The following is a 12538-nucleotide window of genomic DNA, read 5'->3' as shown; positions in this document are numbered from 1 at the left end:
ATACACAGCTTTCCATAAATGCAGTGTGGACTTTTTACAGATGAAACCCCTTCCATTATGACACTCCTTCCTGTATCTGTCATAAAGGCCTATGCATTCTTTGTCCTTTAGTTACACAACTAAATCTAGTATCTGTCACTTACCTTTCATGCTGTAGATCTGCTGTCATGGTGCTGAGAATGCTTAGTACTGTATCTGTGTCGTGGTAATTTCCTGTATTACTCAATAAAGAGAGAGAGAGAGCCAACCACACACAAGTCAGAGTTAAATTATATTTTCCATCTTTAATATATATAAGCTTCACCAAAGCCCTTTAATGACTCTCAGATCAATTCAGTGTCTATCAATGAATTCTCTGAGAGTCCTTTACAAAACAATTCTTAGTTTCATTTATAGCCAAGATACACCCCTCTCAACTTACAAAGAATCCTTTACCCGAAAGAGTATCCTATCGCTAGACAGCATCAGCTATAAATCATCGTTCAGTTTGATCTCCCAAGACAAGGTTTAAATCTCATGCTTGATACTTCACTGTCTACCAAAACATTACCTCATCCAATGGCATATATCAATTGTCATTTCTAGATACTCCCAAACCTGGACAAACTCAAAATCAGACAGTGAGCCCCGTAGGTCAAATACTAGGTCAAGATAAGGGCGACCTCAGAGGGGACATACAATGGTTCCAAACACGGCCAAACTCCTCCCCCTATGAGAAAAGTAGGGAGTGACTGGCGTACAGACATTGTATGAGATAACTAACTGGTTCCCCAATTAAAAACTCCATCCCGTCACATGGTTTAAGAATAGTTACAAACAACGTTCCCATAAGAAACCAACATTCCATTCTGTCCTCCTCCCCTTCTGATATTCTACTTAGTACCACATGGTTTAACAGATACATTGACTTATGAAGACAAGCCTGACCTCTCCCCTCTCTGGCCCCAAGTTACCAATCCCTAGCTCAGAAGATTCTAATGACAAGTATCTCACAAGCATATGATGAAAATAACATCTTATCTATCTATGTTACTTAGCTAAATCTGATTCTGCCACGACATCTGTCACTTATGTATTCTCTGTATGTATTAGGTATGAACCCTTGGGCGTACAGGTACCTCCAGCGCTCCCTCCTGCCTCACGTTCAGGCCCCTGTCCCTGGTGATCTACCTCAGGCCCCCTTGTATCCACCCCAGGCTTCTGAACTTGCCCCAGTGGGGTGAAGATCAGAAGAGGGTGATGTCCTTCCTGCCTCAGAATGTGCTGGAGTGAGTTTTTCTATAATAAATGAAAAGGTTAGAAATGGTAATTTAATATTTTCTTCTCTCATGATCTATCAATGCCTCAGGATGCCACTGGGTAAACAGTATCTAACTGATTAACTTTTCTGTGATGATATGTGGAAGAAGATGTGTCTGAAGTAAACAGAGGAACTGGCCTAGAGTTAGTCCTGTCTGGTATAATTAGAGGACAAGACTGGACAAGGAGGGTTGGATAAACTCCTCTGTATGAAGATGAGTCCTGTCTGGTATAATTAGTGGTCAAGACTGGACAAGGAGGGTTGGATAAACTCCTCTGTATGAAGATGAGTCCTGTCTGGTATAATTAGTGGTCAAGACTGGACAAGGAGGGTTGGATAAACTCCTCTGTATGAAGATGAGTCCTGTCTGGTATAATTAGTGGTCAAGACTGGACAAGGAGGGTTGGATAAACTCCTCTGTATGAAGATGAGTCCTGTCTGGTATAATTAGTGATCAAGACTGGACAAGGAGGGTTGGATAAACTCCTCTCTATGTGGAACAGGTGTGACTATTTATCATGTGTAACAATCAAACCTCCCTATTGGCTGTGTGTTCCACATTCTAAAGTAGAACCATCATTTTACTTGCTGAAATATTGTCCAGAAATGACCTCATTGGACAGAAAGGAGAACTCCTCCCCACACGCATGTTGAACAAATATAATGTTTCCCTGAAACAAAGGATTCCTGTAGTTTCATGAAATAAGAAATGTATTCATAGAATATCATACATCATACAAGCCAACATTCAAGGCAACACTAAATGTAAACAATTAGCAAATAAACGTCCACATCTTTAAATTACAACTACAAAGGTAATTTTACATGAAGTGAAATAGTGTGACCTGCTTCAGCTGTTTAACATTTCTATGGTCGTTTAAGAAGTTAAAAATGTTCTTCTTAAGTGAAGCAGTTACTTTAAATATTATCCATGAAGGTAGGGTAGACTGGGGAACAAAGTAACACAGGGTCAGTTGTAACAGATAAATTAGTCCAATTAGAAACCAGGTAGAAAGCTCTTATTCAATGTGATAATGGTTGGTTAGTGTCTCTACATGACCAAGAGGTTTTGTTTAAATCCATTGATGATTTTTAGTTTCATTGAAGAAAAAGGGTTTTGAGTCCCTAAAGTAAATATACTTGCTGCTTCCCTTTTGTTAAATTATTGACCTGTGGAACATTCACCTGCTGTGTCAATTGTAACATTTAATATCCGCCACTTTTGGTCGAATTGTAAACGACTCGTACTTAGTGTGTAATGGTAGGTGAGATACAGTATGTATGTTATTTACATAAAAATATGATTAATCTAACTTAAATAATATTTTCATAATAAACTAAAGTCTAAAAGTGTTAGTTTGTTCCCCAGTCTCCTCTACTCTTACTGAGAAAAGGCCTCAACTGAAGAATCTACAGCTGCTGAGTCTGAGGTGTTAAACAGTCCAGTGCTGCTCTGACCACAGTGTTGTTAGGAACCACATTTTCTAACTCTACATACACAGCCTTGTGTCAACTCTTACTGTGAACTACTTCAGTTACTGGAAATAAACTCAGCAGTGGTCAGACTATAGATACACCACCACATCATTCAGTTGGACACGTCTTCCTCCGTTTCATTCAGTTGGACACATCTTCCTCCGTTTCATTCAGTTGGACACATCTTCCTCCGTTTCATTCAGTTGGACACATCTTCCTCCGTTTCATTCAGTTGGACACATCTTCCTCCATTTCATTCAGTTGTAAACATATCTGTAATGTATGTTAATTCTTTGAGACATCATACTAAATATTTAGACTTGCTGGTCAAGGGAAATGCAAGTGTTACTTCTTTTATTTGCTGAGTCAGAGTCGCTAAGCCTTGTGGGATATTAATGAATGTGAACTCAGCAACCGTAATTCCAGAACAGTCCCACTGTTGTAATAGTGTGATGTGTATCTTCTAACAGACTCTATGCTGAGTAAAGTCATGTTTTTATCCTAAAACGTTGTTCTACCAGAACCAAAGTGTGGATGCAGTCACTATTTAGAGCAGTCTAATCTCATTAACCCAGAACTATAATCTTGTGTGATTAAGTTCTGGGTCCATACGTGTTAGAAACTACAGTAGGTGAGTCACATGTTATTTGTTACAGCAGTTTCCATTGAAACGTACAGAGGAGTGTTTGCCAATCAACCCTTTCTGTTTTGACATCTGAAGGAGGAGTCTCTGAAAACCTATTTAAATCAGTCTGTCCTGACTCAGCTCAACAGTCTCCAGTCTACCAACTGGTCTCTGAAAACCTATTTAAAGCAGTCTGTCCTGACTCAGCTCAACAGTCTCCAGTCTACCAACTGGTCTCTGTTATAACTATTTAAAGCAGTCTGTCCTGACTCAGCTCAACAGTCTCCAGTCTACCAACTGGTCTCTGTTATAACTATTTAAAGCAGTCTGTCCTGACTCAGCTCAACAGTCTCCAGTCTACCAACTGGTCTCTGTAACTTCATCTTTGTCTCTGTGGTGTACAGTCTTCAGGTGATGATGGGGGTATTGAGTCATCTCTCTACTCTCCTCCTTCTCTCTCTCCTTCCTCCTGCTTTCTCTCGTGTGGTGAACAGGTTCGATCCAGAGTGCACGGAGTTTTTCCTGGGGGGGACAACTCCAAATCTCCCAAGTATTTTGGTTGGTGGGACAGTCCAGGACCAGAACCGCTACAAGCCGATCTGCCAGTTGTTTAAATACATGAAGAAAAAGGTTGTTTACAACGCCTACATGTTTGCAACTCTCTACGACACGTTCAACAGGATCCCTGTGTTCTCAGCCTACACCTTCACTGGGGTCGGATCGAGTGGGAAAAGACCAGATACATGGATGATTGAACCTCAGGTAATTTAAACATCTTTTCAAATCGACATTTAATGCCAAAGTTGAACTATAACCTTCAGTAGACAATTACTACTGTTTGTCTAGCGAGATTACATGTCAATTACTACTGTCTGTTCTAGCAAGATTACATGTCAATTACTACTGTCTGTCTAGCAAGATTACATGTCAATTACTACTGTCTGTTCTAGCAAGATTACATGTCAATTACTACTGTCTGTTCTAGCAAGATTACATGTCAATTACTACTGTCTGTTCTAGCAAGATTACATGTCAATTACTACTGTCTGTTCTAGCAAGATTACATGTCAATTACTACTGTCTGTTCTAGCAAGATTACATGTCAATTACTACTGTCTGTTCTAGCAAGATTACATGTCAATTACTACTGTCTGTTCTAGCAAGATTACATGTCAATTACTACTGTCTGTTCTAGCAAGATTACATGTCAATTACTACTGTCTGTTCTAGCAAGATTACATGTCAATTACTACTGTCTGTCTAGCAAGATTACATATCAATTACTACTGTCTGTCTAGCAAGATTACATGTCAATTACTACTGTCTGTTCTAGCAAGATTACATGTCAATTACTACTGTCTGTCTAGCAAGATTACATATCAATTACTACTGTCTGTCTAGCAAGATTACATGTCAATTACTACTGTCTGTCTAGCAAGATTACATATCAATTACTACTGTCTGTCTAGCAAGATTACATGTCAATTACTACTGTCTGTTCTAGCAAGATTACATGTCAATTACTACTGTCTGTCTAGCAAGATTACATATCAATTACTACTGTCTGTCTAGCAAGATTACATGTCAATTACTACTGTCTGTCTAGCAAGATTACATATCAATTACTACTGTCTGTTCTAGCAAGATGACATATCAATTACTACTGTCTGTTCTGGCAAGATTACATATCAATTACTACTGTCTGTTCTGGCAAGATTACATATCAATTACTACTGTCTGTTCTAGCAAGATTACATATCAATTACTACTGTCTGTCTAGCAAGATTACATATCAATTACTACTGTCTGTCTAGCAAGATTACATGTCAATTACTACTGTCTGTCTAGCAAGATTACATGTCTATTACTACTGTCTGTTCTAGCAAGATTACATGTCAATTACTACTGTCTGTTCTAGCGAGATTACATATCAATTACTACTGTCTGTTCTAGCGAGATTACATGTCAATTACTACTGTCTGTTCTAGCAAGATTACATGTCAATTACTACTGTCTGTTCTAGCAAGATTACATGTCAATTACTACTGTCTGTTCTAGCGAGATTACATATCAATTACTACTGTCTGTTCTAGCCAGATTACATGTCAATTACTACTGTCTGTTCTAGCAAGATTACATGTCAATTACTACTGTCTGTTCTAGCGAGATTACATATCAATTACTACTGTCTGTTCTAGCCAGATTACATGTCAATTACTACTGTCTGTTCTAGCAAGATTACATGTCAATTACTACTGTCTGTTCTAGCGAGATTACATATCAATTACTACTGTCTGTTCTAGCCAGATTACATGTCAATTACTACTGTCTGTTCTAGCGAGATTACATGTCTATTACTACTGTCTGTTCTAGCAAGATTACATGTCAATTACTACTGTCTGTCTAGCAAGATTACATGTCAATTACTACTGTCTGTTCTAGCGAGATTACATGTCTATTACTACTGTCTGTTCTAGCAAGATTACATGTCAATTACTACTGTCTGTTCTAGCAAGATTACATGTCAATTACTACTGTCTGTTCTAGCAAGATTACATATCAATTACTACTGTCTGTTCTAGCAAGATTACATGTCAATTACTACTGTCTGTTCTAGCAAGATTACATGTCAATTACTACTGTCTGTTCTAGCAAGATTACATATCAATTACTACTGTCTGTTCTAGCGAGATTACATGTCAATTACTACTGTCTGTTCTAGCAAGATTACATGTCAATTACTACTGTCTGTTCTAGCAAGATTACATATCAATTACTACTGTCTGTCTAGCAAGATTACATGTCAATTACTACTGTCTGTCTAGCGAGATTACATGTCAATTACTACTGTCTGTTCTAGCAAGATTACATGTCAATTACTACTGTCTGTTCTAGCAAGATTACATGTCAATTACTACTGTCTGTTCTAGCAAGATTACATATCAATTACTACTGTCTGTTCTAGCGAGATTACATGTCAATTACTACTGTCTGTTCTAGCAAGATTACATGTCAATTACTACTGTCTGTTCTAGCAAGATTACATGTCAATTACTACTGTCTGTTCTAGCAAGATTACATGTCAATTACTACTGTCTGTCTAGCAAGATTACATGTCTATTACTACTGTCTGTTCTAGCAAGATTACATGTCAATTACTACTGTCTGTCTAGCAAGATTACATGTCAATTACTACTGTCTGTTCTAGCAAGATGACATGTCTGTTTCGATCCTTAAAGGGATAGTTTCCTAAATAAAAAACAGATACCTTATTTACATAAGTATTCAGACCCTGGTTTTGCTTTGTCATTATGTTGTGTGTAGATTGATGAGGGAAAAATACAATTTAAACAATTTTAGAATTAGTCTGTAATGTAACAAAATGTGGAAGAAGTCAAAGGGTCTGAATACTTTCAGAATGCAGTGTAATGTACAAGTCTGATGTACAGGTCTGATATACAGGTCAGTCCAGTATAACTGCATGAATAATGAATGAATGATGAATATTGTTCCTACAGCTGGACGGAGGAGAAGAACCAGTTATGAGTCTGGAGACACAAGGAGTCATTTATACACACCAGGCTGTCAATCAGGATTATGATGAATATGGTCAAAACAAGAATCTGAGCAAAGGTCACATGTTTCCAAAATCTTTTGCTCACCAACCTGTTAATCAGAGCTCCACCTTTACCCTGACAAACTCTGTTCCTCAAGTAAAGACATTTAATGTAGGTAGCTGGAGAAAGATGGAGTGTGATGTTAGAAAGATTATCCTGAAGCAATGTCTTGATAATACTGGTAAACCCAAGGCCTATGTGGTGACTGGAGCAGTTCCCAGTGACAACAACAACACACTGAACAACAGAGTGAACATCCCAGATCTCCTGTGGACAGCCTACTGCTGTTACAACAACAAGAAGAAAGAGTGGATGGCTGAAGCACACTGGGGAGAGAACCAAGAGGAACCGAATGAGAAATTATTGAACTCCCATACCTTGGCAGAGCTGTATGACATGTTGAAGCATCATTACCCAGGTGGGGATGTCCAGGTTTTCCCAGATCAGTGTCCAAGAGGTTCTTCTCAGAAAGAGAGAGGGAAGAGTAGAGAGAGGGAGGTAGGAAGTGGGGATGTTAGCAGGAAAGGGTTATTGGAATGTGATGAGGATTGTAAATGTGTCTCTTTGTAGGTGACACAGATCATTCCCTGTCCCAGAGTTTGGTCCAGCGACAACACAGACAACTATAAAATACATTCTTCCATGCGAGACCAGGGTTCAAGCCCTGAGTCAAATCTTTCAATTCTGTACTTACTTCTACTTTCACTTCTATGTCTATAAATCACATGAAAGGGAATGAAATTCTGTAGAAAATAAAGTTTAATTGATTTATGATATAAAGACATGATTGTTGTTAATACATAGGCCTACAGTTTGTCAGGTTCTGACTGCCATGTAACTATTACCATGGAGATACTATTATATGTTCTGAATGTAATTCTATCACTGTTACCATAGAGATACTATTATATGTTCTGAATGTAATTCTATCACTGTTACCATAGAGATACTATTATATGTTCTGAATGTAATTCTATCACTGTTACCATGGAGATACTATTATATGTTCTGAATGTAATTCTATCACTGTTACCATAGAGATACTATTATATGTTCTGAATGTAATTCTATCACTGTTACCATGGAGATACTATTATATGTTCTGAATGTAATTCTATCACTGTTACCATAGAGATACTATTATATGTTCTGAATGTAATTCTATCACTGTTACCATAGAGATACTATTATATGTTCTGAATGTAATTCTATCACTGTTACCATAGAGATACTATTATATGTTCTGAATGTAATTCTATCACTGTTACCATGGAGATACTATTATATGTTCTGAATGTAATTCTATCACTGTTACCATAGAGATACTATTATATGTTCTGAATGTAATTCTATCACTGTTACCATAGAGATACTATTATATGTTCTGAATGTAATTCTATCACTGTTACCATAGAGATACTATTATATGTTCTGAATGTAATTCTATCACTGTTACCATAGAGATACTATTATATGTTCTGAATGTAATTCTATCACTGTTACCATAGAGATACTATTATATGTTCTGAATGTAATTCTATCACTGCATGTATCCATCTTCTTCCCATCTGAAAGAATAAACATCTAGGTGGCAGCCTTGTTTCAGGTTTCAAACTTCCACGTGAGCTCTGTGAACAGGACAGGTTTTGATTGATTGATTGATATATCTAAATATATATGAAAATAAAATACATATTTTGTTTTTGGATGAATTTACCTCTGCCTAGATTCCTAGATTGACACCAGGCAGGATGGGGCCATGGACTCATTCTGCCTACGCCAAATCCTGACTCTGCCATCAGCATGACACAACATGAACCAGGATTTGTCGAACCAGGATTTGTCGGACCAGGCATTGTTTTTTCCACCCTGAGACAATACTATATTACAGGGAGACAGATTCCACCCTGAGACAATACTATATTACAGGGAGACAGATTCCACCCTGAGACAATACTCTATTACAGGGAGACAGATTCCACCCTGAGACAATACTCTATTACAGGGAGACAGATTCCACCTTGAGACAATACTATATTACAGGGAGACAGATTCCACCCTGAAACAATACTATATTACAGGGAGACAGATTCCACCCTGAGACAATACTATATTACAGGGAGACAGATTCCACCCTGAGACAATACTATATTACAGGGAGACAGATTCCACCCTGAGACAATACTATATTACAGGGAGACAGATTCCACCCTGAGACAATACTATATTACAGGGAGACAGATTCCACCCTGAAACAATACTATATTACAGGGAGACAGATTCCACCCTGAGACAATACTATATTACAGGGAGACAGATTCCACCCTGAAACAATACTCTATTACAGGGAGACAGATTCCACCCTGAGACAATACTATATTACAGGGAGACAGATTCCACCCTGAAACAATACTCTATTACAGGGAGACAGATTCCACCCTGAAACAATACTCTATTACAGGGAGACAGATTCCACCCTGAAACAATACTCTATTACAGGGAGACAGATTCCACCCTGAGACATTAAAAAGAGAACTTCCAAGAAGCCAGTGTTTCAGACTGCGTGGTAAATGTCACTCCACAGAGGACTCTGTAGAAACAGCAGCTGAGATGTGCAATGTGTTTCTAAGAGGCTCCTCTCCACAATGTGTTTCTAAGAGGCTCCTCTCCACAATGTGTTTCTAAGAGGCTCCTCTCCACAATGTGTTTCTAAGAGGCTCCTCTCCACAATGTGTTTCTAAGAGGCTCCTCTCCACAATGTGTGGATGAAGCTCTTAATGTGGCATTAGGGGAAACACCAGATGAACTGCTACAACAAAGAGCCACTAGAGCTAAAGAACTCTGTAATGTTCACCACCACATAGACTTTGAACTCGGGCAAAGAGGGAGATGCTGTCAAGAACCATTGTCATGTTTTATCATCGGACCCTGCTCTGCCGGCTGAATTGAAGAACCCACCACTTACTGTATATAGGAGAGGTCGCAATTTATGCAACAAATTGGTCCATGCCAAACTTCCAGCCACAAAAGAAAACGAGCCAGGCTCTTTTACGCCCTCTTCTGATTGGTAGCTATAAATGCAGATGCTGAGCCCAGTGCAACAATATGATGAAGTGTGAACGTTTCTGCCACCCACATACAGGAGAACGGTTCCAAATAAATGACATCATTACGTGCTCCACCACCCATGTTGTCTACATGATTAAATGTCCATGTGGGCTGTGTTATGTAGGTAAACACCACCCATGTTATCTACATGATTAAATGTCCATGTGGGCTGTGTTATGTAGGTAAACACCACCCATGTTATCTACATGATTAAATGTCCATGTGGGTTGTGTTATGTAGGTAAACACCACCCATGTTATGGACTACTCTGACGTTTCTTCTTGAACGGAACCCAATGATTTATGAAAACTTACTTGATGTCCTCATTGTGGGTTTACAGACGTGTTCAGGGCCAGCCCTCCCATTAGGCCGTCGCATATGGCAGCACCTGAATTTGAGACGATATTTTGACAATTGTCTGCCGCCCTCCGTCGCCCCTGTTCGGTCACTACACCGCCCTCCGTCGCCCCTGTTCGGTCACTACACCGCCCTCCGTCGCCCCTGTTCGGTCACTACACCGCCCTCCGTCGCCCCTGTTCGGTCACTACATCGCCCTCCGTCGCCCCTGTTCGGTCACTACACCGCCCTCCGTCTCCCCTGTTCGGTCACTACACCGCCCTCCGTCGCCCCTGTTCGGTCACTACACCGCCCTCCGTCGCCCCTGTTCGGTCACTACACCGCCCTCCGTCGCCCCTGTTCGGTCACTACACCGCCCTCCGTCGCCCCTGTTCGGTCACTACACCGCCCTCCGTCGCCCCTGTTCGGTCACTACACCGCCCTCCGTCGCCCCTGTTCGGTCACTACACCGCCCGCGGTGCCCCTGTTCGGTCACTACACCGCCCGCGGCGCCCCTGTTCGGTCACTACACCGCCCGCGGCGCCCCAGCCACCAGCTCATAGTGCTGCTACAGTTCCCTCCCCCACCCCATTCCCCCTTCTCCCGAAGTTCACTCACACTATCCTTGGTAGGAATGGTGAGGTGTGTCTTTATATGGGATTATCCAAATGAGAAACATTAATAAATTAATCTGCCAAATAAATGATTGTATTTTTGCTTAAGTGTGTGTGTGAGGAAGACGATTAGTGATTAAGGCAGTAGCCTAACCTAACCTGTTAACGTTAGTGATTAAGACAGTAGCCTAACCTAACCTGTTAACGTTAGTGATTAAGACAGTAGCCTAACCTAACCTGTTAACGTTAGTGATTAAGGCAGTAGCCTAACCTAACCTGTTAACGTTAGTGATTAAGACAGTAGCCTAACCTAACCTGTTAACGTTAGTGATTAAGACAGTAGCCTAACCTAACCTGTTAACGTTAGTGATTAAGACAGTAACCTAACCTAACCTGTTAACGTTAGTGATTAAGACAGTAGCCTAACCTGTTAACGTTAGTGATTAAGACAGTAGCCTAACCTAACCTGTTAACGTTAGTGATTAAGACAGTAGCCTAACCTAACCTGTTAACGTTAGTGATTAAGACAGTAACCTAACCTGTTAACGTTAGTGATTAAGACAGTAACCTAACCTGTTAACGTTAGTGATTAAGACAGTAACCTAACCTGTTAACGTTAGTGATTAAGACAGTAACCTAACCTAACCTGTTAACGTTAGTGATTAAGACAGTAGCCTAACCTAACCTGTTAACGTTAGTGATTAAGACAGTAGCCTAACCTAACCTGTTAACGTTAGTGATTAAGACAGTAGCCTAACCTAACCTGTTAACGTTAGTGATTAAGGCAGTAGCCTAACCTGTTAACGTTAGTGATTAAGACAGTAGCCTAACCTAACCTGTTAACGTTAGTGATTAAGGCAGTAACCTAACCTAACCTGTTATCGTTAGTGATTAAGGCAGTAGCCTAACCTAACCTGTTAACGTTAGTGATTAAGGCAGTAACCTAACCTAACCTGTTATCGTTAGTGATTAAGACAGTAGCCTAACCTAACCTGTTAACGTTAGTGATTAAGACAGTAGCCTAACCTGTTAACGTTAGTGATTAAGACAGTAGCCTAACCTAACCTGTTAACGTTAGTGATTAAGGCAGTAGCCTAACCTGTTAACGTTAGTGATTAAGGCAGTAGCCTAACCTAACCTGTTAACGTTAGTGATTAAGGCAGTAACCTAACCTGTTAACGTTAGTGATTAAGACAGTAGCCTAACCTAACCTGTTAACGTTAGTGATTAAGGCAGTAGCCTAACCTGTTAACGTTAGTGATTAAGGCAGTAACCTAACCTAACCTGTTATCGTTAGTGATTAAGGCAGTAGCCTAACCTAACCTGTTAACGTTAGTGATTAAGGCAGTAACCTAACCTAACCTGTTATCGTTAGTGATTAAGACAGTAGCCTAACCTAACCTGTTAACGTTAGTGATTAAGACAGTAGCCTAACCTGTTAACGTTAGTGATTAAGACAGTA

At 39.8% G+C, this 12538-nt stretch overlaps 1 protein-coding gene across 2 annotated transcripts; it reads left to right on the top strand.

Moving 5' to 3' along the window:
• The first annotated feature begins 818 nt into the window (after window positions 1-818).
• On the top strand, window positions 819-8644 carry LOC139561519 (endonuclease domain-containing 1 protein-like). 2 transcript variants are annotated; one of them, XM_071378707.1, is made up of 3 exons: window positions 819-1268; window positions 3896-4163; window positions 6920-8644. In XM_071378707.1, exons 1-3 carry the CDS (start codon window positions 1240-1242, stop codon window positions 7586-7588), a joined length of 966 nt encoding a protein of 321 aa, XP_071234808.1. In that variant the 5' UTR covers window positions 819-1239; the 3' UTR covers window positions 7589-8644. The 2 variants fall into 2 exon arrangements, with proteins under 2 accessions (XP_071234808.1, XP_071234809.1); XM_071378708.1 differs by having other exon boundaries at window positions 821-1295.
• The last annotated feature ends 3894 nt before the right edge of the window (window positions 8645-12538 follow it).

Source organism: Salvelinus alpinus, chromosome 31 (genome assembly GCF_045679555.1).
Source record: "Salvelinus alpinus chromosome 31, SLU_Salpinus.1, whole genome shotgun sequence".
Lineage (NCBI taxonomy): Eukaryota > Metazoa > Chordata > Actinopteri > Salmoniformes > Salmonidae > Salvelinus > Salvelinus alpinus.
Note: the sequence above shows the minus strand (reverse complement) of the source record. Positions and strands in the feature narration are given on the sequence as shown.

Coding starts and splice junctions, on each gene's coding strand:
- LOC139561519 (XM_071378707.1), top strand. CDS start 1,240: ATGTCCTTCCTGCCTCAGAATGTGCTGGA. Junction 1,269..3,895: donor CTGCCTCAGAATGTGCTGGA/GTGAGTTTTTCT, acceptor TGTGGTGAACAG/GTTCGATCCAGAGTGCACGG. Junction 4,164..6,919: donor CATGGATGATTGAACCTCAG/GTAATTTAAACA, acceptor TTGTTCCTACAG/CTGGACGGAGGAGAAGAACC.